Source organism: Oncorhynchus kisutch, linkage group LG3, assembly GCF_002021735.2.
Source record: "Oncorhynchus kisutch isolate 150728-3 linkage group LG3, Okis_V2, whole genome shotgun sequence".
Lineage (NCBI taxonomy): Eukaryota > Metazoa > Chordata > Actinopteri > Salmoniformes > Salmonidae > Oncorhynchus > Oncorhynchus kisutch.
The window spans coordinates 24,593,348-24,621,172 of record NC_034176.2 but is presented as its reverse complement, the minus strand read 5'-3'; the positions used below and the strand labels follow the sequence as shown (position 1 = coordinate 24,621,172).

The window sequence follows — 27,825 nt, the reverse complement described above, 5'->3', positions numbered from 1 at the left end:
AGGCCACGGAAGGAATGTTGTATGGCATTGAAGCTCGTTTGGAGGTTAGATAGCACAGTGTCCAAGGAAGGGCCAGAGGTATACAGAATGGTGTCGTCTGCGTAGAGGTGGATCAGGGAATCGCCCGCAAGAGCAACATCATTGATATATAAAGAGAAAAGAGTCGGCCCGAGAATTGAATCCTGTGGCCCCCCATAGAGACTGCCAGAGGACCGGACAACATGCCCTCCGATTTGACACACTGAACTCTGTCTGCAAAGTAGTTGGTTAACCAGGCAAGGCAGTCATTAGAAAAACCGAGGCTACTGAGTCTGCCGATAAGAATATGGGGATTGACAGAGTCGAAAGCCTTGGCCAGGTCGATGAAGACGGCTGCACAGTACTGTCTTTTATCGATGGTGGTTATGATATCGTTTAGTACCTTGAGCGTGGCTGAGGTGCACCTGTGACCGGCTCGGAAACCAGATTGCACAGCAGAGAAGGTACGGTGGGATTCGAGATGGTCTGTGATCTGTTTGTTGACTTGGCTTTCGAAGACCTTAGATTGGCAGGGCAGGATGGATATAGGTCTGTAACAGTTTGGGTCCAGGGTGTCTCCCCCTTTGAAGAGGGGGATGACTGCGGCAGCTCTCCAATCCTTGGGGATCTCAGACGATATGAAAGAGAGATTCGACAGGCTGGTAATAAGGGTTGCGACAATGGCGGCGGATTGTTTCAAAAATAGAGGGTCCAGATTGTCAAGACCAGCTGATTTGTACGGGTCCAGGTTTTGCAGCTCTTTCAGAACATCTGCTATCTGGATTTGGGTAAAGGAGAAGCTGGGGAGGCTTGGGCGAGTAGCTGCGGGAGGGGGGGGGGCTGTTGGCCGAGGTTGGAGTATCCAGGAGGAAGGCATGGCCAGCCGTTGAGAAATGCTTGTTGAAGTTTTCGATTATCATGGATTTATCGGTGGTGACCGTGTTACTTAGCCTCAGTGTAGTGGGCAGCTGGGAGGAGATGCTCTTGTTCTCCATGGACTTTACAGGGTCCCAGAACTTTTGGGAGTTAGAGCTACAGGATGCAAATTTCTGCTTGAAAAAGCTGGCCTTTGCTTTCCTGACTGACTGCGTGTATTGGTTCCTGACTTCCCTGAACAGTTGCATATCGCGGGGACTATTCAATGCTATTGCAGTCCGCCACAGGATGTTTTTGTGCTGGTCGAGGGCAGTCAGGTCTGGAGTGAACCAAGGGCTATATCTGTTCTTAGTTGTGCATTTTGTTAACGGAGCATGCTTATCTAAGAATGACCAGGCATCCTCAACTGACGGGATGAGGTCAATATCCTTCCAGGATACCCGGGCCAGATCGATTAGAAAGGCCTGCTCGCAGAAGTGTTTCAGGGAACGTTTGACAGTGATGAGGGGTGGTCGTTTGACTGCGGACCCGTAGTGGATACAGGCAATGAGGCAGTGATCGCTGAGATCCTGATTGAAGACAGCGGAGGTGTATTTGGAGGGCCACTTGGTCAGGATAACGTCTATGAGGGTGCCCTTGTTTACAGATGTAGGGTTGTACCTGGTGGGTTCCTTGATGATTTGAGTGAGATTGAGGGATCTAGCTTAGATTGTAGGACTGCCGGGGTGTTAAGCATATCCCAGTTTAGGTCACCTAACAGAGCAAACTCTGAAGCTAGATGGGGGGCGATCAATTCACATTGGTGTCCAGGGCACAGCTGGGAGCTGAGGGGGGGTCGGTAGCAGTGAGAGACTTATTTCTGGAGAGAGTAATTTTTTTAATTAGTAGTTCAAACTGTTTGGGTATGGACCTGGAAAGTATGACATTACTTTGCAGTTTAACTCCTCCCCCTTTGGCAGTTCTATCTTTTTATTTTATTTTTTATTTTAAATTTTACCCCCTCTTCTCCCCAATTTCGTGGTATCCAATTTTTGTAGTAGCTACTATCTTGTCTCATCGCTACAACTCCCGTACGGGCTCGGGAGAGACGAAGGTTGAAAGTCATGCGTCCTCCGATACACAACCCAACCAGCCGTACTGCTTCTTAACACAGCGCGCATCCAACCCGGAAGCCAGCTGCACCAATGTGTCAGAGAGTACACCGTGCACCTGGCAACCTTGGTTATTGCGCACTGCGCCCGGCCCGCCACAGGAGTCGCTGCGCGATGAGACAAGGACATCCCTACTGACCAAGCCCTCCCTAACCCGGCCGACGCTAGGCTAATTGTGCGTCGCCCCACGGACCTCCCGGACGCGGCCGGTTACGACAGAGCCTGGGCGCGAACCCAGGGACTCTGATGGCACAGCTGGCGCTGCAGTACAGCAGCGGTTTGTCTTATTCCAGAATACACCCATAATTGTGATCAACACAGTATGGTTCTATGTTTTCCACTCTGTGATTAAAAGTAGTTCTCAGAGTAGAGCTATTTTGAATTGTCCAAAGCCCTTCTCCCCCGATTGCTCAGTTTGGCCTGGCGGCCAGCTCTAGGAAGAGTCTTGGTGGTTCCAAACTTCTTCCGTTTAAGAATGATGGAGGCCACTGTGTCCTTGGGGACCTTCAATATTGCAGAAACGTTTTGGTACCCTTCACCAGATCTGTGTCTTGACATAATCATGTCTCTGAGCTCTATGGACAATTCCTTCGACCTCATGGCTTGGTTTTTGCTCTGACATACACTGTCAACTGTTGGACCTTATATTTTCAACATACAGAAAACATCTCAGAGGGTTGATCTAGCTGCAGATAGCTAATTCTCCTCTATGTGTTTTCCCCTTGCTGCTAATAAGCTCTTACCGATCTAACTAAATTAATTAAGAATATCTGGTTGTCTGACAGTCTATGCAGCAACTATTGTATTAGAGTCAAGCTCTGGTTATTTTATTTATTTTCCTAGACAAGTCAGTTCAGAACAAATTCTGATTTACAATGACAGCTTAGGAACAGTGGGTTAACTACCTTGTTCAGGAGCAGAACGTCATATTTTTACATGGTTAGCTCAGGGATCTGACCCTAGCAACCTTTCAGTTACTGGCCCAACGCTATAACCAAAAGGCTACCTGCTGCCCCAAGTCCTGCCAACTCAAAAACTGCACAATAAATGTATAACCAAGGGGGAACTCGTGCATTTCTCTGAGAAAAGCTGCTTCAGTTTTACTAATCTTCCAAAACACTTGAAATTCTTGTAAAATAATTTGCATTTATTTGATCAAATAGACTTTGAAAGGGTAGACATGCAGAAATTCCTCTTGTCAAAAGTCTTGCTGTTACAAAAGTAGTTCTTCATGCAGCGTAACAGGTTACAGGTTCTTCTTGGTGAAGCGCCTGAATGGCTTCATCATTGCTGAAAAGACCCTGACAATCAAGGATCGTTTTTTGACAAGCTGAGATATGGAGGGAGAAACCTCTCCAACTGGAGCTAGAAACAGAGAGAGAGAGATGCAGTATAGTAACATTGAAAAAGAACAGTGCTATGAGTTTGGTAGGCATACCTATGTTTCTAACACACACCTAAACAAAACTACAAGCTGAGCTCTAAAACATCCTTACCTATGCAATGTGCATCAGTAGAGGGAATCTCAGTCTGTTCCTGGACTGAATGGCAGTCCTTTTTGTTTCCTCTCTTGGAACGCTAACAGAAGAAAGGTAAAGAAAATGGTACAGAGAATAAATAAATGAATAAAACATATTTATTTCATGTATTTGTCTCATCATAGCCACAGCAATAACATCAGCACCTAACTGGAACAAAAAACAAATGCTAACTCCCTGCTATACCTTGAAGTTGATCCTGAGTTTGGTCATTGAAAAGCAAAGGAAGCTCCTTCTTGCTTTCTGCTCAGCCCCCCTCTCTGTCTCAGCCTGGTCTGATGGGTTTGTTGCAGCAGAAGCTGGTCCTGACGCCTCCTTGCATCCCTGTACCAGCTGCTGGGTCAAGGACTTTACCAGGACTCTGTCAAATGCAGGGTCCTGGGAGGAAATAGCTGCTTGCAGGGTGTTGTAAGAGCCAAACTCTTCCATGAGGTTTTTATGTACACCTCTGAACACCCTTTGGATGTTCAGGTTCTGGGAATATGCCTGTGTCCTGGAGAATCTGGATGCAGCACAGAACTCAGACAGGACTTGTCTGATGAGTTGCTGACATGTTTCTGTCAGATCTGCTGCCTGTTGGGAGGGTCCATCTAGGGCTGAGGGTCTGATCTTCGATAGCAACCTTATCACCAGTATGGTGACAAAACAGATGCCATCATCTTTGCTGGAGTCCATCAAGTACTGCAGTGGGAATGCAGTGGCACTGCTGATGTCCGGGGTGATTAAGAGCTCCCTCAGATGGACAGAGCTGCTGGGGATACACTCCTCCTTCTCTTCAATGTCAATCCCATCTCCCTTTGGTACCAAAGAGGTTCCCTTGCTGGTGAAAGACGGAGTGGAGGATCGAAAAGAGGCTTTAGCACTCGGTGGTCGACTGCTGTCAGTCATTGGACTGTTACGATGCAGGGGTTCATCTGTGTGTGCCATCATCTTTGTCTTTAGGTCACTTGAAGAAATCTCTGGCATTTTAGAGACTCTGGTGTCGATGCAGGAGCTCCTGACGATGGGGCAGGTCAGATCAAAAGGCACTTGGTCAGGGATGGGAGTGCCAGGGAGGTTGATCTCTAACTCACACTCTGACCTAGGACCCTTTGAAGAGCTGGACAAGGAACTACGACCATTTAAAGAAGTGGACAAAGATGAACAGGTTCTAGGGATGTCTTGGCAGACGTGTTCACTGTCATCCTCACTTTTCTCAACCTCCTTCAGCATAGTTCCTAACATCTCATTGATCTGAAGGAGCTCCCTGGAATCCTTCATTCGCCCTAAGTTTGAGATTTCACTCTGGATAGCAACCAGGATTTCCCCAAGGGTCTCTTTGGAAGAAGCATTTTCTGTCCTTTCGGATCCGGATGGCTTCAGCCCTGTGAAGAAATCCTTAAGTGTGTTCTTCATACTGACGCAGATGGTCTTAGCTGTTGACCAAAGCTTCTCTTCTGATATTTTAACACTCAATTCAGTATCATCCAGTTGGGAGCCCCCGTGGGAGCACTGCGAAACTCTCCCACTTCTTTCCAGTAGCACAGTGTCAGTGGACTCATTTTTCTGGAAAATAGTGGTCATTCCTTTGACAAAGGTTTCCACTAATCCAGAGGCTGTATTCTCAGAGGACATGGAGGACATGGATTCTGAAAGGACATGGATCTCTGATGGTGAGCTAGATGATAAGCCAGCCTGCAGACTTTTCTGAAGACCAGTATGGCTGATCTGTGTGATAAAGGAATGACTGGATCTCATCAGCACTTTACTCACTGCCTCTTCTGCCTGAGTCTGGAAGTCATTGCTAGAGAGCTTCTTAATGCTCTGAATCAGACTAGTAGAGGACCCTGTGATTCTGACACTCTCTTCTGAGCTCAGTTGAGAATATTGAGTACTCACGCTCAAGTCTTCATTGGGTGAGGGTGACTGGGAAATAGTATAGTCATCGAGCTTTGATAGGACACCATCAACAAACCAACAAGCCTCTAGGGACTCATCAGATGAACTGACAACGGCCAAGGATTTACTCTCCACTTTTGATAACTCTGACTTGTAGATGGAAAAAACACTGCTAAGAACTTCTTGAGTACTGGTATCCAGATTGGAGCGACAGAGAGCTGGTATTGGTTGGCTCTCACTGGGAACACTACTAAGTTCGGTGCTGGGTAACTGGACCTCAACAGTTGAAACAGTTGCCTTTTCCAGGGTGTCTGAAGACTCCTGAAGAGAAGCATCCTTAGCCACACCTTCTTCTCGAGTGGATAGAGTTAAAAGGTCCCTCAGCTTTGCTCGTATACGGCCGTAGAGTGTGCGGGCTAGAGAGAAAGTTATCATCTGTGAAGATCCTGTTTTGTGGTCATTTACAGGAACTGGCCAATCAACTGCTTCACATGTGCCTTCAAATGATGCTATCGTCTCCATGCCTCCCACAAATGCCTTAACAATCACTGTGGCAGTGGAGGTTACAGATGTCAGGGCTGTGCAGCTGGTATTCAGAGGGGCTTCAGTAATGCTAGGAGCAGCACTAGAAGGCCTAGAGGAAGGAGCCATGCCAGAAGAGCTGCTGACTTTCCTTGTAAGGATGGTGTTCACCGCCTTCAGGGCTTTAGACTGAAAGTCGGGGCTAGAGAGGGTCTGAAGCTTTCTGGCCACCACACTGGTAGAGGATCCAGTCTCTTTGAGAAAGTGAGTGGTCCCTTCTTTCCCAGATGGACACTCAACATCAAGGTCACATTGAAGATTGGTCAGAAATGTAGACCCCAAGATTCTCATCTTCTTGGCCAGATCCAATAGGATGTTGAAGTCCTGTGCCATTTTGTCCATTGTGCCGACAATGGCATCCAGCACATCATCGGTCACAGGGTCCATGAGGGGCTCGATAAACCCTACCCACTCTGGCTCAGACGTTTGGCTCTGTAGCTCGGCCAGGATCTGCACGGAGGCTACCCGAATGACCTCCTTGCCTGCTGCTATGTCCTGACTGTCCATAAGGGGGCAACACCCCGGGCTGGCCTGAATGGCCACTGACAGGCCAGAGTTAAGCTGGTGTACCACCTCCCCCACGATAGCACAGCTCAACTCGGAGGAGCTGGGGTTGGAGTGACCCTCAACCAGGGATATCAGGAGGCTCTCTTCCGTTATCCCAAAAAGAGCCTTCAGAGGCTCCTCCATGAGTGGAGCCTCTCTAGTTGCAGGCAAGCTCTGCAATGAGGTCTGGGACCTTGAAGATAAACACACAATCACCACTTATGCCATGCAAATGTGACCAACTGTCACACCCTGACCATAGTTTGCTTTGTATGTTTCTATGTTTTGTTTGGTCAGGGTGTGATCTGAGTGGGCATTCTATGTTGTGTGTCTAGTTTGTCTGTTTCTGTGTTTGGCCTGATATGGTTCTCAATCAGAGGCAGGTGTTAGTCATTGTCTCTGATTGGGAACCATATTTAGGTAGCCTGTTTGGTGTTGGGTTTGTGGGTGATTGTTCCTGTCTTTGTGTTTGTTACACCAGATAGGGTTGTTTTCGGTTTCACGGTTTTTGTATATTGTTCTATTTTCATCTTTATTAAAGATGTATCAAAATAACCATGCTGCGTTTTGGTCCACCTCTCCTTCAACAGAAGAAACCCGTTACACCAACTGTATCTAATCTGGGTCATTAGTGAGCCTGAAAACCAAATTAGAGCAATGATGGATTACTTCTCATACCACCTGTAGTTCTAGAAGCCTAAAACCAACTGACACAATTTTTTGCCTGATTTTTATGTTTGTATGACATCAGAATATGATTAATTCTGAAAGGCATGTACCTGATCTATTTATTCATAGATGACTTTATGGCTTACCCAGTTAAAAATGACTTTCACCTGGACCCACCCCCTCAGTGGCAACATTTCTGACCAGAACTTAAAACTACAAGGTGTGAATTACAAGTTAATAATTTATGATAAGTATGGGTCAGGTCTTGCAATTATTAAGTTGAAATATTGCTGTGAACATACCTCTTAGGCGAACAGCATGGTGATGAGGTCCTGCGGGTGGATTTTTGGCGGCACCATGCACTGCCATTCCTCCTCCTCTCCTTAGTCCAGTAGTTCATCTCACTGATCAGCAGCCTTTTCTCTCTCTCATCCAGACTGCCTAAGGAATCCTCAGAGCACTGGGATTCTGGGGAGGTTGCCCCACTCCTCAGGTTCACCCCCATGATACGAGCTAGCGCTGGTAGGAGAATGCGGAGGGCTGTCTGGGTCACGACTTTAACAATCTTCAGACACAGCATGGAGAGCTGCTCGAATGTGAGCTATGGCCAACAAACAGAGGAATGTTTTTGTCAATCAAGTAATTCCATGACACCATTCCCTATATAGCGCACAACTTTTGACCAGAACCTTATGTGGAGAGACTTACGTTATTTTTCATGCCATGCTGAATCACTCTCCATTGGCTAGAGAAAAGAAAAGAAAGGAAACATATTTTACCTGCACACTGATGTTGAGTTAGGGGAGTCACTAGATAGCCATGTTAGGGAAAATAAACGTGTATTTAATTAAGCTATTAGCAAGTACATGAGACATTTTGTTCTTGATTTACAGGAAGAGTTAGGGGTGTGGTTACAGTGATGTTAGGTGTAGTGTTTGAAATCCCCTTTGTGGTTAGAAGGTGCACTATGACTATAAATTCAGAGTTGTTGTATGTGAGGTTGGAAAAAGACATGGGACTTGCTCATCAGTTAGACTCCTCAGGAAGGAGAGGAGGATTGGGGCACAGCATGTCTCAATCTTGAGAGAAGGCATTAGAGTCCTCTGAGCCTCCTTCTCCAGCTGCTCAATGATAGATTCCCTTTCCCGGAAACCACACCCAGGTGTCTGAGAAGACTCTGGGAAACCGCAAAGAGAAATCTAAAGTTGAATCTGAACTTGATCCCCAATTTCCTTCACCTTTAGTGATTTGATTGCACTGGACAGGTAAAAGCACATCTCTCTGCGGGCCTCCACTATATTGCTTTCACCTATATAGATACTATCTTCTCAGATTAGTGCTGATGAATTTGAACACAACCTGCACCCAACATGAAGTAATCTCGAACCTGCACCAATGCTGCAGTCCTCCTCCACGGAAGTCTTCTTGGCACAGCCACTGGACTTACGTTTAGCCTACATGAAAACAGATTATAGGTCTCATAGCAGATCTAAGGTCAGTGTAGCGTCTCCTCCTAATGCTTTAAGGCTAGGATTTAGTGATAGTAAACTAATCCTAGATCTGTGCCTAAGTAGGCAGAGCATGTGTAAAGGACAGCATATTTCTTACCTTGCCTCCTGTCCTGTTCTTGTTGGTCTCATGTGTCTCTGTTTCATCCTTCATATTCCCCACAACCTTATTTTGGTCATCTGGGGGATCCTCCCATTTCATGCTCTGGTGGATAAATGAGAGGCCAATATCAGTCCTAGGTTGTGACTTTATGAAACAACTTATTCGCTCCTATTTTAAACAAAACGGCAATAGTGGTCAGATTTCAGTCCATGGATCAAACCAGTGAGACCTATTGCTGTGTTAGTGACCTACTATATTGTTAGTAATTTCTCTTCTAAACTCAAAATAGGCTAAATGAACCATACCTTGCTGTCATCTGACATGATGTGTAGCTTATTGTTGTAGGCTGTTTAGAGGAAATACTAATACCTCCTTTGAAAAAACGTCAGTGAACCATCGGCTAACAACTGAAGTGAATATGAACGTCCTTGAATTATGCCAAAGCATTGTTGAATACTCGATTCCGATTGGCTGAAGCCAGAGCATTCTCCAAAGATGTCATACACACATGATGTCACAATTAGGCCTAAGTCTAATGTCTATATGAATTGTCAATGTAATTGGAAAACAAATCAAAGCTTGTCAAAGTTCTGCCAAACGAAAATATGTCTAAGTGCACGTTTTTGCGTTTAATTTATGGTTTATCATGCATCGTCATTCATCACCATGCACAAAAACGTAACTCGCCGCCATTCATTAGCTATAATTCTGAGGTTGCAAAGCTGCAGAACTAGGACGTGCAATAAATTATAACCACTTGCAGAATAATGTTCAAGGAGGCTTGAACTATTTCAGCACTGTGGAGCTGTCCGCTGCATAGAGCTGACACGTTTCTTGGCGTCAGGGGACCGTGCCATGGTGCTGAAACGGAGCAGGGCTCAGTTCTATGGATATCTCATGCGGATTTTCCTGCTAGCCTATGTATAACGATACTATAATCACACAATTTTCAGCCATCCGCCAACACAAATGGCATGTCAACGTTTCCCAAATAATAATGCAATGAAGCCAAGCCGAGATGTATGGTTCTTCATCCAGAGGACGAAGCACCACTGTATCATCTAAAACCTTCAGAGAGATCCCTTAAAACTGTAGTATAAATTCTCCACGGCTGTTATGGTAGCTAGGTTAATTTAGAGAGACATGTACAAATCCAACACATAGCGTTTCTACTGAGTCCTGCTTAGAGGTGACTGACCGTCATGTTGCTAGTTGTAATGACGCTTTTAAAACAATAATAGTTATTTGTAATTGCTCTGGGAGCTAATTATTGCAGAGCCCAGCTACACATCCTGCTCGCTGGGCTCATTATGGACAGCCAATGAGCAGTTCAGGTGAAAAAGTCAGCCAGATCTGATCCTTATAACATACATGATACTAGGATACTGTAGCAACCTGCCGGCCTGCACATTCCTCCATGGCACGAATGCTACACGCGCAATATGGTATGCTAACATCCCACAACAATTCCCCAATTGGAATTACTTGCCTAAACTTCCAATCATACTTATTTTCTAATATCAACCATAGTTTCTGCACTTAAGGCAGACTTGCCATTAGAACAAGATGGAATTAGGACAACTGTAAAGCTCATTAAACGTATGCTAAAATGAACCTTACCTGGCTGTCGTCAGCCATTATGTGTAGCCCGTTAATTAAGGCTCTGCGCCTCTGATACTGCAGCTGTTCTGATAGGCTACTGTAGCTTTTCTGTAACTGTTAAATGACGTCTTCCTTAGTTACATTCCCAAATATTTTGTGTCATTTAACCTACCTTTTCTTCATCCATAATAGCATACAGTATTTTTTATATATAATATTATTTATTTTTTAATTTGTTTTAGAACACATTCAAGAACCTCCAGAAGCTAACAAGCTAATTAGCTACAAGCTATTTAGTCATTGTTAGCCACTGCTAGCGGCTTTTACCTTCTGCACAGATACCAGCCCTGTTCTTAGCCTGGATAATACTCGCCAGTCTACCAGTATCAGACTGTCTCTCCACAACAACTCCGGATTCCTGCCGTAATCCATGGACCACTACTTCTGATCTTCACAGCTAGCTTGCAGCTAGCTAGCTCACAGCTGTTTTGCACTCACCGTGGCACCCAGTACCGAAGCTATCCCTGAGGCCCACCTCCCGGCCTACTCAGCTGTTCACCCGAACCCCACTCATACACGGCTAGAGCCCAATATTCCACCGGATCCTTGCTGTAAACTCTGGACCTTGGCACCGGTTCACCGCTGCTACCGATTGGCTATAGTGGCTAACGCCACTGCCACGAAGCTAGCACCAGTTAGCCGTGAGCCAGGCGCATCTCCCGGCTAGCAAACTAAATTCTTCAATACCTCTTTCGCCACCTGGCTTCGATTATCTGTCGACACGGACCCCCGCCGCATCACCACGACTGGTCTGCCAACAAATACTCCATCCGCTGTGCCTTTCAACCGGCCTCTGTCGGAGGGCTACTAACTTTAAACGCCGTGTCGCTAGCGTAGTGGCGGCGTCCCTGTTCCATCTACTGCTGCCCTCTGGACACTATGATCACTTGGCTACATAGCTGATGCCTGCTGGACTGTCCATTAATCAGGGTACTCCATTCTGTTTATTTATTTGTTATCTGTCGGCCCCAGCCGCGAACTCAGGCTCTGTGTGTAGTTAATCCGACCCTCTCTGCCTAGTCATCGCCATTTTACCTGCTGTTGTTGTGTTAGCTGATTAGCCGTTGTTGTCTCACCTGTTGTTTTAGCTAGCTCTCCCAATCAACACCTGCGATTACTTTATGCCTCGCTGTTTGTCTCTCTCAAATGTCAATATGCCTTGTATACTGTTGTTCAGGTTAGTTGTCATTGTTTTGGTTTACAATGGAGCCCCTAGTTCCACTCTTCATACCTCTGATACCTCCTTTGTACCACCTCCCAGACATGAGGTGACCTCACCCATTACAACCAGCATGTCCAGAGATACAACCTCTCTTATCATAACCCAGTGCCTGGGCTTACCTCCGCTGTACCCGCACCCCACCATACCCCTGTCTGCACATTATGCCCTAAATATATTCTACCATGCCCAGAAATCGTAATAGTCCAATGACTGACAGCAGCCGACCACCGAGTGCTAAAGCCTCTTTTCGACTCCGTCTTTCACCAGCAAGGGAACCTCTTTGGTACCAACAGGCAGCAGATCTGACAGAAACATCTCAGCAACTCATCAGACAAGTCCTGTCTGAGTTCTGTGCTGCATCCAGATTCTCCAGGACACAGGCATATTCCCAGAACCTGAACATCCAAAGGGTGTTCAGAGGTGTACATAAAAACCTCATGGGGGAGTTTGGCTCTTGTAACACCCTGCAAGCAGCTATTTCCTCCCAGGACCCTGCATTTGACTGAGTAAAGTCTGGTAAGGTAAAGTCCTTGACCCAGCAGCTGGTACAGGAATGCAAGGAGGCGTCAAGACCAGCTACTGCTGCAACAAACCCATCAGACCAGGCTGAGACAGAGAGGGGGGCTGAGCAGAAAGCAAGAAGGAGCTTCCTTTCCTTTTCAATGACCAAACTCGGGATCAACTTCAAGGTATAGCAGGGAGTTAGCATTTGTTTTTTGTTCCAGTTAGGTGCTGATGTTATTGATATGATAAGACAAATACATGAAATACATATGTTTTATTCATCACTAAATTGTTGCCTTGGATTCAGAAGTGTTCCATTTATTTATTTATTCTCTGTACCATTTTCTTTACCTTTCTTCTGTTAGCGTTCCAAGAGAGGAAACAAAAAGGACTGCCATTCAGTCCAGGAACAGACTGAGATTCCCTCTACTGATGGACATTGCATAGGTAAGGATTTTAGAGCTCTGCTAAAGCTTGTAGTTTTGTTTAGGTGTGTGTTAGAAACATAGGTATGCCTACCAAACTCATAGCACTGTTATTTTTCAACGTTACTATACTGCAACTCTCTCTCTCTCTCTCTTACCCCATCCATTTCTCTTGTGTTTCTAGCTCCAGTTGGAGAAGTTTCTCCCTCCATATCTCAGCTTGTCAAAAAACGTTCCTTGATTGTCAGGGTCTTTTCAGCAATGATGAAGCCATTCAGGCGCTTCACCAAGAAGAACCTGTAACCTGTTATGCTGCATGAAGAACTACTTTTGTAACAGCAAGACTTTTGACAAGAGGAATTTCTGCATGTCTACCCTTTCAAAGTCTATTTGATCAAATAAATGCAAATTATTTTACAAGAATTTCAAGTGTTTTGGAAGATTAGTAAAACTGATGTAGCTTTTCTCAGAGAAATGCACTAGTTCCCCCTTGGTTACACATTTATTGTGCAGTTTTTGAGTCGGCAGGACTTGGGGCAGCAGGTAGCCTTGTGGTTAGAGCGTTGGGCCAGTAACTGAAAGGTTGCTATGTCAGATCCCTGAGCTAACCATGTAAAAATATGACGTTCTGCTCCTGAACAAGGTAGTTAACCCACTGTTCCTAAGCTGTCATTGTAAATAAGAATTTGTTCTGAACTGACTTGTCTAGGAAAATAAATAAAATAACCAGAGCTTGACTCCAATACAATAGTTGCTGCATAGACTGTCAGACAACCAGATATTCTTAATTAATTTAGTTAGATCGGTAAGAGCTTATTAGCAGCAAGGGGAAAACACATAGAGGAGAATTAGCTATCTGCAGCTAGATCAACCCTCTGAGATGTTTTCTGTATGTTGAAAATATAAGGTCCAACAGTTGACAGTGTATGTCAGAGCAAAAACCAAGCCATGAGGTCGAAGGAATTGTCCATAGAGCTCAGAGACATGATTATGTCAAGACACAGATCTGGTGAAGGGTACCAAAATGTTTCTGCAATATTGAAGGTCCCCAAGGACACAGTGGCCTCCATCATTCTTAAACGGAAGAAGTTTGGAACCACCAAGACTCTTCCTAGAGCTGGCCGCCAGGCCAAACTGAGCAATCGGGGGAGAAGGGCAGTGCAGTGGAGCAGCAGTGCAGTGGAGTAGCTTCAACAGCCATAAGCCCAGGGATTTCACATCACATTCCATGATGCAATGCAGAATACGGCTTCACACAGAACAATCACCAAACCCAATAGATAACACGTAGCACAGCCAAACATCATGTATCACATGAAGATGCATGTGTGTTCTCCAGACGTGATACCTTGTCACGGACCTGCTGTTTCGATCTTCGCTCTCTCTCTCCCTCTCTCTCTCTACCACACCTGTTGTCTCACCTCTGAATGTTCGGCTATGAAAAGCCAACTGACCATTACTCCGGAGGTGCTGACCTGTTGCACCTTCAGTAACCACATTATTTTGTTGACTCTGCTGGTCATCTATGAAGAATGTTTGAACTACAGTACTTGAAGAACTAGTAGGATGTCCCTTGGGGGTATCCGTACCTATGTAGGACATGTGAGGGTTAGGTTAATAAACAGGCTGGAGCTAGAACCTCGTTGTCGCGCGTCTTTATTTTAGATCATAGGAACTACATGGTGTCAGAAGAGGTTTTAAAATTCACATAAACGTGAAGGAGGTACCAAGTAAATCATACTTTCAGGCTGTTTCAAAGCAGGGAGGGCACAGTGTTGGAGATAAAACAGCGCATATCATTATTTTGCTAGCTAACGAGCAAGGACTAAGCTACTGCTAAGCAACATGTTGCAAGAGGAAGAAGCTGGCGGGATTTCAGGGTTTGCGACTCCAAGTTCAACGGGCTCTGGCGCAAACACGGACAGGCCAGTGGCTAGTGCTTTCCCATTAGTCCCCCGGAGAATTTTGTTTGTATGGACATACAAAACTGGCCGAAATGAATCAGTCGCTTTGAAAGGTACAGGGTAGCATCAGGCGTAAACGTGAAAAATGAGGCATTTCAAGTTAATACACTGATCTACTCTATGGGTGATGAAGCCGAGGATATATTAAATGCTTCAACGTTGACCGACGAAGAGAAACTGAATTACAGTGCCGTTAAAGACTGTTTTGGAACGCATTTTGTAGGGAGACACAATATTATTTTTGAGAGAGTTAGGTTTAATATGCGCAAACAGGAGCAGGGTGAAACCACTGACAGTTTTATCACAGCTGTTCACAAACTAGCAGAACATTGTCAGTTTGGCGCGCTCAGGGAAGAGCTGATCCGAGATCGGATGGTGAGGCAGAGAGAGCTGTGAAAACAGTCAAGGGACTGCTGAAAAAGAACAAGGATCCATACAGGGCTCTGTTAGCTTACAGAGTTACACCACTGCATCATGGGCCGTCGCCTGCCGAGCTCCTGATGGGCAGGAGGCAGCGTTCCCCATTGCCTGTCTCGCCGGCTCAGCTTAAACCCCGATGGCCTAACAGAAAGGCCTTCGCTGAGAGGGACAAAAGTCTGAAACAAACGCAAACTGGAGACTTTAATCGGAGACACCGTGCTAAGGAGAGGCCAGAGCTGACCGAAGGTCAACGCGTGTGGATTACAAACTCAAAGACACCAGCAATAGTGCTGAGGAAAGCGGATGCCCCACGCTCCTATGTGGTGGCACAGGCTCAGAAGAGGTACGAAGGAACAAAACACACCTCAGAGCTCTTCCAGATCTACCAGCCACACAGACCGAGGCCACAGAAAATGTACAAAAAGAGGGTGAAGGAGAGAGAATGCTCACAGAGCCACAAGCGCGCCCAAAAAGGGATGTGAAGCCACCAGAGTGGCTGAAAGACTATGTTACGTGAAGAGAAAACATACTGCTGGGGAACATACCCAGCAACAAGAGACTGTACCTAAGTTAATGTTCATACTGTGTGATTTAATGCTTTCATACTGTTTCAGGATGGGAAGTAGCATGTTCGAGAATAATACTGGTTTCCAAATTGCATTTCAGTTATGCTTCAGTGGTTATGCATGTTGAGTTCTTGTTCATGGGAGAGGGGAAGATGTAGTAGGATGTCCCTTGGGGTGTATCCGTACCTATGTAGGACATGCGAGGGTTAGGTTAATAAACAGGCTGGAGTTAGAACCTCGTTGTCGCGCGTCTTTATTTTAGATCATACTACAAGAACAATCTGGCCTTATTGGCCATGTACGCTTATAATTTCCACCGGCACAGCCAGAAGAGGACTAGCCACCCCTCAGAGCCTGGTTCCACTCTAGGTTTCTTCCTAGGTTCCTGTTTTTCTAGAGAGTTTTTCCTAGCTACCGTGCTTCTAAATCTGCATTGCATGCTATTTGAGGTTTTAAGCTGGGTGTCGGAATAAGCATTTTGTGACATCTGCTGATGTAAAAAGGGCTTTATAAATAAATTGTACTGATTGATTGATGATTGATTGTATGAAATGGAGTAGCATCTATCCATCGTGTAAAATGAACATTGTGCACTGTCTCCATGGAGTATACTACTGCAGCCTTAGGCAATGTATATTTACGTGGTGCATAACATTATCTCATATCACATGCATGGCAAGACATGATTGATGTAATTAGATGCTCTGGAGAGATCCCACCCTCCTTCCCCAACACATGTAGAATGCTTAGAAACCACCAGAAACCTGTGAAATAGATCAACATGTTTAATCTCCTCTCAAGGTCTGTTGATTTACAGTATCTCAGAATCAGGAACTGTCATATCCCATGTGATATGTCAAAACAAGTTGATACATGTGTTATCATGGTGCATTGGGTTTGTATTTGTATTTATTGTGGATCCCCTTTAGCTGCAGCAGCTACTCTTCATGGGGTCCAGTAAAATGAAGGCAGTTATACAATTGTAAAAACATTCCTATACATTCACAACAGATTTCACAAAATCCATGTTCCTGTTTGATTTCGGGGTAGGCTGTCAACAGCGCGTACTGTGACACTATGATATGTATTCTGATCAAGTCAACAATACCTCTAGGCATATCTGACGTATTAGAAAATAAGTATGATTGGAAGTTTAGGCAAGTAATTCCAATTGGGGAATTGTTGTGGGATGTTAGCATACCATATTGCGCGTGTAGCATTCGTGCCATGGAGGATTGTGCAGGACCGGGAGGTTACTACAGTATCCTAGTATCATGTATGTTATAGGGATCAGATCTGGCTGACTTTTTCACCTGAACTGCTCATTGGCTGTCCATAATGAGCCCAGCGAGCAGGATGTGTAGCTGGGCTCTGCAATAATTAGCTCCCAGAGCAATTACAAATAACTATTATTGTTTTAAAAGCGTCATTACAACTAGCAACATGACGGTCAGTCACCTCTAAGCAGGACTCAGTAGAAACGCTATGTGTTGGATTTGTCCATGTCTCTCTAAATTAACGTAGCTACCATAACAGCCGTGGAGAGTTTATACTACAGTTTTAAGGGATCTCTCTGAAGGTTTTAGATGATACAGTGGTGCTTCGTCCTCTGGATGAAGAACCATACATCTCGGCTTGGCTCCATTGCATTATTATTTGGGAAACGTTGACATGCCATTTGTGTTGGCGGATGGATGAAAATAATGTGATTATAGTATCGTTATACATAGGCTAGCAGGAAAATCCGCATGAGATATCCATAGAACTGAGCCCTGCTCCGTTTCAGCACCATGCCGCGGTCTCCGGTGCTGCCCAGACTCGAAACATTTCAGCACCATGGCACGGTTCCCTGACTCCAAGAAACGTGTCAGCTCTATGCAGCGGACAGCTCCACAGTGCTGAAATAGTTCAACCCCCCTTGAACATCTTTGATTTGAAATTATTCTGCAAGTGGTTATAATTTATTGCACGTCCTAGTTCTGCAGCTTTGCAACCTCAGAATTATAGCTAATGGATGGCAGCGAGTTACGTTTTTGTTCATGGTGATGAATGACGACGCATGATAAACCATAAATGAAACGCAAAAACGTGCACTTAGACATATTTTCGTTTGGCAGAACTTTGACAAGCTTTGATTTGTTTTCCAATTACATTGACAATTCATATAGACATTAGACTTAGGCCTAATTGTGACATCATGTGTGTATGACATCTTTGGAGAATGCTCTGGCTTCAGCCAATCGGAATCGAGTATTCAACAATGCTTTGGCATAATTCAAGGACGTTCATATTCACTTCAGTTGTTTGCCGATGGTTCACTGACGTTTTTTCAAAGGAGGTATTAGTATTTCCTCTAAACAGCCTACAACAATAAGCTACACATCATGTCAGATGACAGCAAGGTATGGTTCATTTAGCCTATTTTGAGTTTAGAAGAGAAATTACTAACAATATAGTAGGTCACTAACACAGCAATAGGTCTCACTGGTTTGATCCATGGACTGAAATCTGACCACTATTGCCGTTTTGTTTAAAATAGGAGCAAATAAGTTGTTTCATAAAGTCACAACCTAGGACTGATATTGGTCTCTCATTTATCCACCAGAGCGTGAAATGGGAGGATCCCCCAGATGACCAAAATAAGGTTGTGGAGAATATGAAGGATGAAACAGAGACACATGAGACCAACAAGAACAGGACAGGAGGCAAGGTAAGAAATATGCTGTCCTTTACACATGCTCTGCCTACTTAGGCATAGATCTAGGATTAGTTTACTATCACTAAATCCTAGCCTTAAAGCATTAGGAGGAGACGCTACACTGACCTTAGATCTGCTATGAGACCTATAATCTGTTGTCATGTAGGCTAAACGTAAATCCAGTGGTTGTGCCAAGAAGACTTCCGTGGAGGAGGACTGCAGCATTGGTGCAGGTTCGAGATTACTTCATGTTGGGTGCAGGTTGTGTTCAAATTCATCAGCACTAATCTGAGAAGATAGTATCTATATAGGTGAAATCAATATAGTGGAGGCCCGCAGAGAGATGTGCTTTTACCTGTCCAGTGCAATCAAATCACTAAAGGTGAAGGAAATTAGGGATCAAGTTCAGATTCAACTTTAGATTTCTCTTTGCGGTTTCCCAGAGTCTTCTCAGACACCCGGGTGTGGTTTCCGGGAAAGGGGGTCTATCATTGAGCAGCTGGAGAAGGAGGCTCAGAGGACTCTAATGCCTTCTCTCAAGATTGAGACATGCTGTGCCCCAATCCTCCTCTCCTTCCTGAGGAGTCTAACTGATGAGCAAGTCCCATGTCTTTTTCCAACCTCACATACAACAACTCTGAATTTATAGTCATAGTGCACCTTCTAACCACAAAGGGGATTTCAAACACTACACCTAACATCACTGTAACCACACCCCTAACTCTTCCTGTAAATCAAGAACAAAATGTCTCATGTACTTGCTAATAGCTTCATTAAATACACGTTTATTTCCCCTAACATGGCTATCTAGTGACTCCACTAACTCAACATCAGTGTGCAGGTAAAATATGTTTCCTTTCTTTTCTTTTCTCTAGCCAATGGAGAGTGATTCAGCATGGCATGAAAAATAACGTAAGTCTCTCCACATAAGGTTCTGGTCAAAAGTTGTGCGCTATATAGGGAATGGTGTCATGGAATTACTTGATTGACAAAAACATTCCTCTGTTTGTTGGCCATAGCTCACATTCGAGCAGCTCTCCATGCTGTGTCTGAAGATTGTTAAAGTCGTGACCCAGACAGCCCTCCGCATTCTCCTACCAGCGCTAGCTCGTATCATGGGGGTGAACCTGAGGAGTGGGGCAACCTCCCCAGAATCCCAGTGCTCTGAGGATTCCTTAGGCAGTCTGGATGAGAGAGAGAAAAGGCTGCTGATCAGTGAGATTAACTACTGGACTAAGGAGAGGAGGAGGAATGTCAGTGCAGGGTGCCGCCAAAAATCCACCCGCAGGACCTCATCACCATGCTGTTCGCCTAAGAGGTATGTTCACAGCAATATTTCAACTTAATAATTGCAAGACCTGACCCATACTTATCATAAATTATTAACTTGGAATTCACACCTTGTAGTTTTAAGTTCTGGTCAGAAATGTTGCCACTGAGGGGGTGGGTCCAGGTGAAAGTCATTTTTAACTGGGTAAGCCATAAACTCATCTATGAATGAATAGATCAGGTACATGCCTTTCAGAATTAATCATATTCTGATGTCATACAAACATAAAAATCAGGCAAAAAATTGTGTCCGTTGGCTTTATGCTTCTAGAACTACGGTGGTATGAGAAGTAATCCATCATTGCTCTAATTTGGTTTTCAGGCTCACTAATGAACTAGATTAGATACAGTTGGTGTAACGGGTTTCTTCTGTTGAAGGAGAGGCGGACCAAAACGCAGCGTGGTTATTTTTGATTACATCTTTAATAAAGATGAAAATAGAACAATATACAAAACCGTGAAACCGAAAACAGCCCTATCTGGTGTAACAAACACAAAGACAGGAACAATCACCCACAAACCCTAACACCAAACAGGCTACCTAAATATGGTTCCCAATCAGAGACAATGACTAACACCTGCCTCTGATTGAGAACCATATCAGGCCAAACACAGAAACAGACAAACTAGACACACAACATAGAATGCCCACTCAGATCACACCCTGACCAAACAAAACATAGAAACATACAAAGCAAACTATTTTCAGGGTGTGACAGTTGGTCACATTTGCATGGCATAAGTGGTGATTGTGTGTTTATCTTCAAGGTCCCAGACCTCATTGCAGAGCTTGCCTGCAACTAGAGAGGCTACACTCATGGAGGAGCCTCTGAAGGCTCTTTTTGGGGTAACGGAAGAGAGCCTCCTGATATCCCTGGTTGAGGGTCACTCCAACCCCAGCTCCTCCGAGTTGAGCTGTGCTATCGTGGGGGAGGTGGTACACCAGCTTAACTCTGGCCTCTCAGTGGCCATTCAGGCCAGCCCGGGGTGTTGCCCCCTTATGGACAGTCAGGACATAGCAGCAGGCAAGGAGGTCATTCGGGTAGCCTCAGTGCAGATCCTGGCCGAGCTACAGAGCCAAACGTCTGAGCCAGAGTGGGTAGGGTTTATCGAGCCCCTCATGGACCCTGTGACCGATGATGTGCTGGATGCCATTGTCGGCACAATGGACAAAATGGCACAGGACTTCAACATCCTATTGGATCTGGCCAAGAAGATGACAATCTTGGGGTCTACATTTCTGACCAATCTTCAATGTGACCTTGATGTTGAGTGTCCATCTGGGAAGGAAGGGACCACTCACTTTCTCAAAGAGACTGGATCCTCTACCAGTGTGGTGGCCAGAAAGATTCAGACCCTCTCTAGCCCCGACTTTCAGTCTAAAGCCCTGAAGGCAGTGAACACCATCCTTACAAGGAAAGTCAGCAGCTCTTCTGGCATGGCTCCTTCCTCTAGGCCTTCTAGTGCTGCTCCTAGCCTTACTGAAGCCCCTCTGAATACCAGCTGCACAGCCCTGACATCTGTAACCTCCACTGCCACAGTGATTGTTAAGGCATTTGTGGGAGGCATGGAGACGATAGCATCATTTGAAGGCACATGTGAAGCAGTTGATTGGCCAGTTCCTGTAAATGACCACAAAACAGGATCTTCACAGATGATAACTTTTTCTCTAGCCCGCACACTCTACGGCCGTATACGAGCAAAGCTGAGGGATCTTTTAACTCTATCCACTCGAGAAGAAGGTGTGGCTAAGGATGCTTCTCTTCAGGAGTCTTCAGACACCATGGAAAAGGCAACTGTTTCAACTGTTGAGGTCCAGTTACCCAGCACCGAACTTAGTAGAATTCCCAGTGAGAGCCAACCAATACCAGCTCTCTGTCGCTCCAATCTGGATACCAGTACTCAAGAAGTTCTTAGCAGTGTTTTTTCCATCTACAAGTCAGAGTTATCAAAAGTGGAGAGTAAATCCTTGGCCGTTGTCAGTTCATCTGATGAGTCCCTAGAGGCTTGTTGGTTTGTTGATGGTGTCCTATCAAAGCTCGATGACTATACTATTTCCCAGTCACCCTCACCCAATGAAGACTTGAGCGTGAGTACTCAATATTCTCAACTGAGCTCAGAAGAGATTGTCAGAATCACAGAATCCTCTACTAGTCTGATTCAGAGCATTAAGAAGCTCTCTAGCAATGACTTCCAAACTCAGGCAGAAGAGGCAGTGAGTAAAGTGCTGATGAGATCCAGTCATTCCTTTATCACACAGATCAGCCATACTGGTCTTCAGAATTGTCTGCAGGCTGGCTTATCATCTAGCTCACCATCGGAGATCCATGTCCTTTCAGAATCCATGTCCTCCATGTCCTCTGAGAATACAGCCTCTGGATTAGTGGAAACCTTTGTCAAAGGAATGGCCACTATTTTCCAGAAAAATGAGTCCACTGACACTGTGCTACTGGAAAGAAGTGGGAGAGTTTTGCAGTGCTCCCACGGGGGCTCCCAACTGGATGACACTGAATTGAGTGTTAAAATATCAGAAGAGAAGCTTTGGTCAACAGCTAAGACCATCTGCGTCAGTATGAAGAACACACTTAAGGATTTCTTCACAGGGCTGAAGCCATCCGGATCCGAAAGGACAGAAAATGCTTCTTCCAAAGAGACCCTTGGGGAAATCCTGGTTGCTATCCAGAGTGAAATCTCAAACTTAGGGCGAATGAAGGATTCCAGGGAGCTCCTTCAGATCAATGATATGTTAGGAACTATGCTGAAGGAGGTTGAGAAAAGTGAGGATGACAGTGAACACGTCTGCCAAGACATCCCTAGAACCTGTTCATCTTTGTCTACTTCTTTAAATGGTCGTAGTTCCTTGTCCAGCTCTTCAAAGGGTCCTAGGTCAGAGTGTGAGTTAGAGATCAATCTCCCTGGCACTCCCATCCCTGACCAAGTGCCTTTTGATCTGACCTGCCCCATCGTCAGGAGCTCCTGCATCGACACCAGAGTCTCTAAAATGCCAGAGATTTCTTCAAGTGACCTAAAGACAAAGATGATGGCACACACAGATGAACCCCTGCATCGTAACAGTCCAATGACTGACAGCAGTCGACCACCGAGTGCTAATGCCTCTTTTCGATCCTCCACTCCGTCTTTCACCAGCAAAGGAACCTCTTTGGTACCAAAGGGAAATGGGATTGACATTGAAGAGAAGGAGGTGTGCATCCCCAGCAGCTCTGTCCATCTGAAGGAGCTCTTAATCACCCCGGACATCAGCAGTGCCACTGCATTCCCACTGCAGTACTTGATGGACTCCAGCAAAGATGATGGCATCTGTTTTGTCACCATACTGGTGATAAGGTTGCTATCGGAGATCAGACCCTCAGCCCTAGATGGACCATCCCAACAGGCAGCAGATCTGACAGAAACATGTCAGCAACTCATCAGACAAGTCCTGTCTGAGTTCTGTGCTGCATCCAGATTCTCCAGGACACAGGCATATTCCCAGAACCTGAACATCCAAAGGGTGTTCAGAGGTGTACATAAAAACCTAATGGAAGAGTTTGGCTCTTACAACACCCTGCAAGCAGCTATTTCCTCCCAGGACCCTGCATTTGACAGAGTCCTGGTAAAGTCCTTGACCCAGCAGCTGGTACAGGGATGCAAGGAGGCGTCAGGACCAGCTTCTGCTGCAACAAACCCATCAGACCAGGCTGAGACAGAGAGGGGGGCTGAGCAGAAAGCAAGAAGGAGCTTCCTTTGCTTTTCAATGACCAAACTCAGGATCAACTTCAAGGTATAGCAGGGAGTTAGCATTTGTTTTTTGTTCCAGTTAGGTGCTGATGTTATTGATGTGGCTATGATGAGACAAATACATGAAATAAACATGTTTTATTCATCACTAAATTGTTGCCTTGGATTCAGAAGTGTCGCATTTATTTATTTATTCTCTGTACCATTTTCTTTACCTTTCTTCTGTTAGCGTTCCAAGAGAGGAAACAAAAAGGACTGCCATTCAGTCCAGGAACAGACTGAGATTCCCTCTACTGATGCACATTGCATAGGTAAGGATGTTTAGAGCTCTGCTATAGCTTGTAGTTTTGTTTAGGTGTGTGTTAGAAACATAGGTATGCCTACCAAACTCATAGCACTGTTATTTTTCAATGTTACTATGCTGCATCTCTCTCACTCTCTCCGTCTCTCTCTCTCTCTCTCTCTCTCTTACCCCATCCATTTCTCTTGTGTTTCTAGCTCCAGTTGGAGAGGCTTCTCCCTCCATATCTCAGCCTGTCAAAAAACAATCCTTGATTGTCAGGGTCTTTTCAGCAATGATGAAGCCATTCAGGCGCTTCACCAAGAAGAACCTGTAACCTGTTACGCTGCATGAAGAACTACTTTTGTAACAGCAAGACTTTTGACAAGAGGAATTTCTGCATGTCTACCCTTTCAAAGTCTATTTGATCAAATAAATGCAAATTATTTTACAAGAATTTCAAGTGTTTTGGAAGATTAGTAAAACTGAAGCAGCTTTTCTCAGAGAAATGCACTAGTTCCCCCTTGGTTATACATTTATTGTGCAGTTTTTGAGTTGGCAGGACTTTGGGCAGCTAGGTAGCCTTGTGGTTAGAGCGTTGGGCCAGTAATTGAAAGGTTGCTAGGTCAGATCCCTGAGCTAACCATGTAAAAATATGACATTCTGCTCCTGAACAAGGTAGTTAACCCACTGTTCCTAAGCTGTCATTGTAAATAAGAATTTGATCTGAACTGACTTATCTAGGAAAATAAATAAAATAACCACAGCTTGACTCTAATACAATAGTTGCTGCATAGACTGTCAGATAACCAGATATTGTCTATTAATTTAGTTCGATTGGTAAGAGCTTATTAGCAGCAAGGGGAAAACACATAGAGGAGAATTAGCTATCTGCAGCTAGATCAACCCTCTGAGATGTTTTCTGTATGTTGAAAATATAAGGTCCAACAGTTGACAGTGTATGTCAGAGCAAAAACCAAGCCATGAGGTCGAAGGAATTGTCCGTAGAGCTCAGAGACATGATTGTGTCAAGACACAGATCTGGTGAAGGGTACCAAAACATTTCTGCAATATTGAAGGTCCCCAAGGACACAGTGGCCTCCATCATTCTTAAACGGAAGAAGTTTGGAACCACCAAGACTCTTCCTAGAACTGGTCGCCAGGCCAAACTGAGCAATCGGGGGAGAAGGGCTTTGGACAATTCAAAATAGCTCTACTCTGAGAACTCCTTTTAATCACAGAGTGGAAAACATAGAACCATACTGTGTTGATCACAATTATGGGTGTATTCTGGAATAAGACAAACCTATACATAGAGTTGGAGTCTGAGTGTGTGTACACACAGCCACCCCTTTAACCACTCTTCAAAATATTTGGCAGCCTTTGAGATGTAGAGGCAGGAGAATAAGTGACAGAACAAGAGTATAATAAAAGCATGACTTCTCTCCCACTCCTGCTCACAGCAGCAGTGCAGTGGAGTATCTTCAACAGCCATAGGCCCAGGGATTTCACATCACATTCCATGATGCAATGCAGAATACGGCTTCACACAGAACAATCACCAAACCCATAAGATAACTCTTCGCACAGCACAGCCAAACATCATGTATCACATGAAGAGACGTGTGTGTACTCCGGATGAGATGCCTTGTCACGGACCTGCTGTTTCGATATTCGCTCTCTCTCTCTCCCTATCCCCCACCTCTCTCTCTCTCTCCCTATCCCCCACCTCTCTCTCTCTCTCTCTCTCTCTCTCTCTCTCTCTCTCTCTCTCTCTCTCTCTCTTGCAATGCATGCTGGGAGTTTGAGTGTTTGGTGTGGAGGGCTCTATCCTAACTAACTTTCTTTGATTATTTTCTTTACATGTTATTTTCTATGGTGGAGGATTAATGCAATATTGTTTTAACGGTATCCACAGTTTTTTCAAAGTTAGGGTGGAAGAGGACAGAGTAACTCTCCTGGGGTTTGGAAGGTGTGGTGTTTTTATTCTTTGTCCCCAACTCTCTAGGCGACCAGCTTTGATAGCCTTTAGCCGTACCCTCATACTACTCCTCCTTTGTTCCGCGGGTGATGTGGAGGTAAACCCAGGCCCTGCATGTCCCCAGGCACCCTCATTTGTTGACTTCTGTGATCGAAAAAGCATTGGTTTCATGCATGTCAACATCACTAGCCTCCTCCCTAAGTTTGTTTTACTCACTGCTTTAGCACACTCTGCCAACCCTGATGTCCTTGCCGTGTCTGAATCCTGGCTTAGGAAGGCCACCAATAATTCAGAGATTTCCATACCCAACTATAACATTTTCCGTCAAGATAGAACTGCCAGAGGCCTCCCGGGTGGCGCAGTGGTGAAGGGTGCTGTACTGCAGCGCCAGCTGTGCCATCAGAGTCCCTGGGTTTGCGCCCAGGCTCTGTCGTAACCGGCCGCGACCGGGAGGTCTGTGGGGCGACGCACAATTGGCCTAGCGTCGTCCGGGTTAGGACGCCATGCCTTCCTCCTGGCTACTCCAACCTCGGCCAACAGCCCCCCGCGTCTACTCGCCCAAGCCTCCCCAGCTTTTCCTTTACCCAAATCCAGATAGCAGATGTTCTGAAAGAGCTGCAAAACCTGGACCCGTACAAATCAGCTGGTCTTGACAATCTGGACCCTCTATTTTTGAAACTATCCGCCGCCATTGTCGCAACCTTTATTACCAGCCTGTTCAATCTCTCTTTCATATCGTCTGAGATCCCCAAGGATTGGAAAGCTGCTGCAGTCATCCCCCTCTTGAAAGGGGGAGACACCCTGCCTATCTAAGGTCTTCGAAAGCCAAGTCAACAAACAGATCACAGACCATCTCGAATCCCACCGTACCTTCTCTGCTGTGCAATCTGGTTTCCGAGCCGGTCACAGGTGCACCTCAGCAAAGCTCAAGGTACTAAACGATATCATAACCACCATCGATAAAAGACAGTACTGTGCAGCCGTCTTTATCGACCTGGCCAAGGCTTTCGACTCTGTCAATCGCCATATTCTTATCGGCAGACTCAGTAGCCTCGCTTTTTCTAATGACTGCCTTGCCTGGTTAACCAACTACTTTGCAGACAGAGTTCATTGTGTCAAATCGGAGGGCATGTTGTCCGGTCCTCTGGCAGTCTCTATGGGGGTGCCACAGGGTTCAATTCTCGGGCCGACTCTTTTCTCTGTATATATCAATGATGTTGCTCTTGCTGCGGGCGATTCCCTGACCCACCTCTACGCAGACGACACCATTCTGTATACCTCTGGCCCTTCCTTGGACACTGTGCTATCTAACCTCCAAACGAGCTTCAATGCCATACAACACTCCTTCCGTGGCCTCCAACTGCTCTTAAACGCTAGTAAAACCAAATGCATGCTTTGCACACCAGTATCTCTACCTGCACATGACCATCTGATCATTTATCACTCCAGTGTTAATCTGCTCAATCGTAATTATTCGCCTACCTCCTCATGCCTTTTGCACACAATGTATATAGAACCTTTTTTTCCTTTTTTCGACTGTGTTATTGACTTGTTTATTGTTTACTCCATGTGTAACTCTGTGTTGTTGTCTGTTCACACTGCTATGCTTTATCTTGGCCAGGTCGCAGTTGTAAATGAGAACTTGTTCTCAACTAGCCTACCTGGTTAAATAAAGGTGAAATAAAATAAAAGCTAAAGTTGTCTGTGACGAGATTCAAAATCATAACCTTTGGATCGTTAGACATCCGTGTTATACTGTATGCCCACCCCTCCACCCTGACCAACCACCCTACTTTCGTTTTTGCCTTAAATAACCATTTGTCTTATATAACCATACCAAACATAACACATTATACTAATTTGAGTGTCCCGGATTTACATTTACTATGTTACGTCTAGTCTATGAGATCAGGCTGATCACAGACATGAACAGAGTAACAGGTCATTGTAGTTATGAGTGTGAGAGAGGGATTGGAGGATTTCACTGTGGGTCAATGCAGAGCTAAGTATGAAGGATTTTTGTGGCATGACATAAAACCAGAAACCACAGCACAGAGGAAACCTCTGAGGGTCATAATGGCTGGTCCCATTAAACCTGGGGGAGGAGGAGTTTGAGCAGACCTTAGAGGACAGGAGCTGTCATGGTGTTAAGGACAGTAGATGAATC

General features: G+C 45.2%; 2 protein-coding genes and 1 long non-coding RNA gene across 6 annotated transcripts; 2 read left to right on the top strand and 1 right to left on the bottom strand.

Annotated features, from left to right (window-relative positions):
• Positions 1 to 3,171: 3,171 nt before the first annotated feature.
• On the bottom strand, positions 3,172 to 11,659 carry LOC116369556 (uncharacterized). Of its 3 annotated transcripts, none has more exons than XM_031819534.1 (9): positions 11,219 to 11,540; positions 8,867 to 8,971; positions 8,646 to 8,712; positions 8,282 to 8,435; positions 7,967 to 8,003; positions 7,561 to 7,859; positions 3,770 to 6,782; positions 3,542 to 3,623; positions 3,172 to 3,410 (listed from the first exon to the last, which is right to left on the bottom strand). In XM_031819534.1, exons 1-9 carry the CDS (start codon positions 11,267 to 11,269, stop codon positions 3,292 to 3,294), a joined length of 3,927 nt encoding a protein of 1,308 aa, XP_031675394.1. In that variant the 5' UTR covers positions 11,270 to 11,540; the 3' UTR covers positions 3,172 to 3,291. The 3 variants fall into 3 exon arrangements, with proteins under 3 accessions (XP_031675394.1, XP_031675402.1, XP_031675407.1); XM_031819542.1 differs by lacking the exon at positions 11,219 to 11,540 and adding an exon at positions 11,608 to 11,659 and having other exon boundaries at positions 3,178 to 3,410; XM_031819547.1 differs by lacking the exon at positions 8,282 to 8,435 and having other exon boundaries at positions 3,178 to 3,410.
• On the top strand, positions 10,752 to 13,105 carry LOC116369604 (uncharacterized). 2 transcript variants are annotated; one of them, XR_004208639.1, is made up of 4 exons: positions 10,752 to 11,461; positions 12,021 to 12,442; positions 12,623 to 12,704; positions 12,867 to 13,105. It is a non-coding gene; the product is annotated as an uncharacterized LOC116369604 (long non-coding RNA). The 2 variants fall into 2 exon arrangements; XR_004208638.1 differs by lacking the exon at positions 10,752 to 11,461 and having other exon boundaries at positions 11,856 to 12,442.
• A 5,414-nt stretch (positions 13,106 to 18,519) lies between these two features.
• On the top strand, positions 18,520 to 24,134 carry LOC116360544 (uncharacterized). Its single transcript, XM_031815274.1, has 6 exons — positions 18,520 to 18,927; positions 19,206 to 19,242; positions 19,350 to 19,648; positions 20,428 to 23,440; positions 23,627 to 23,708; positions 23,896 to 24,134. The coding sequence occupies exons 1-6, from the start codon at positions 18,857 to 18,859 to the stop codon at positions 24,012 to 24,014; spliced, it is 3,621 nt and encodes a 1,206-aa protein (XP_031671134.1). The 5' UTR covers positions 18,520 to 18,856; the 3' UTR covers positions 24,015 to 24,134.
• The last annotated feature ends 3,691 nt before the right edge of the window (positions 24,135 to 27,825 follow it).

What these genes read in the sequence shown, in the direction of transcription:
- LOC116360544 (XM_031815274.1), top strand. Translation starts at nt 18,857, where the DNA reads ATGCCTTCTCTCAAGATTGAGACATGCTGTGCCCCAATCCTCCTCTCC. An exon ending in CCATGCTGTTCGCCTAAGAG is followed by an intron (nt 19,649 to 20,427) that starts GTATGTTCACAG and finishes TTTATCTTCAAG; the next exon opens with GTCCCAGACCTCATTGCAGA. An exon ending in TACTGATGCACATTGCATAG is followed by an intron (nt 23,709 to 23,895) that starts GTAAGGATGTTT and finishes TTGTGTTTCTAG; the next exon opens with CTCCAGTTGGAGAGGCTTCT.
- LOC116369556 (XM_031819534.1), bottom strand. Translation starts at nt 11,269, where the DNA reads ATGCGGCGGGGGTCCGTGTCGACAGATAATCGAAGCCAGGTGGCGAAA. An exon ending in AGAACAGGACAGGAGGCAAG is followed by an intron (nt 8,713 to 8,866) that starts GTAAGAAATATG and finishes GTTTTCATGTAG; the next exon opens with GCTAAACGTAAGTCCAGTGG. An exon ending in CTGAGGAGTCTAACTGATGA is followed by an intron (nt 8,004 to 8,281) that starts GCAAGTCCCATG and finishes TCTTTTCTCTAG; the next exon opens with CCAATGGAGAGTGATTCAGC.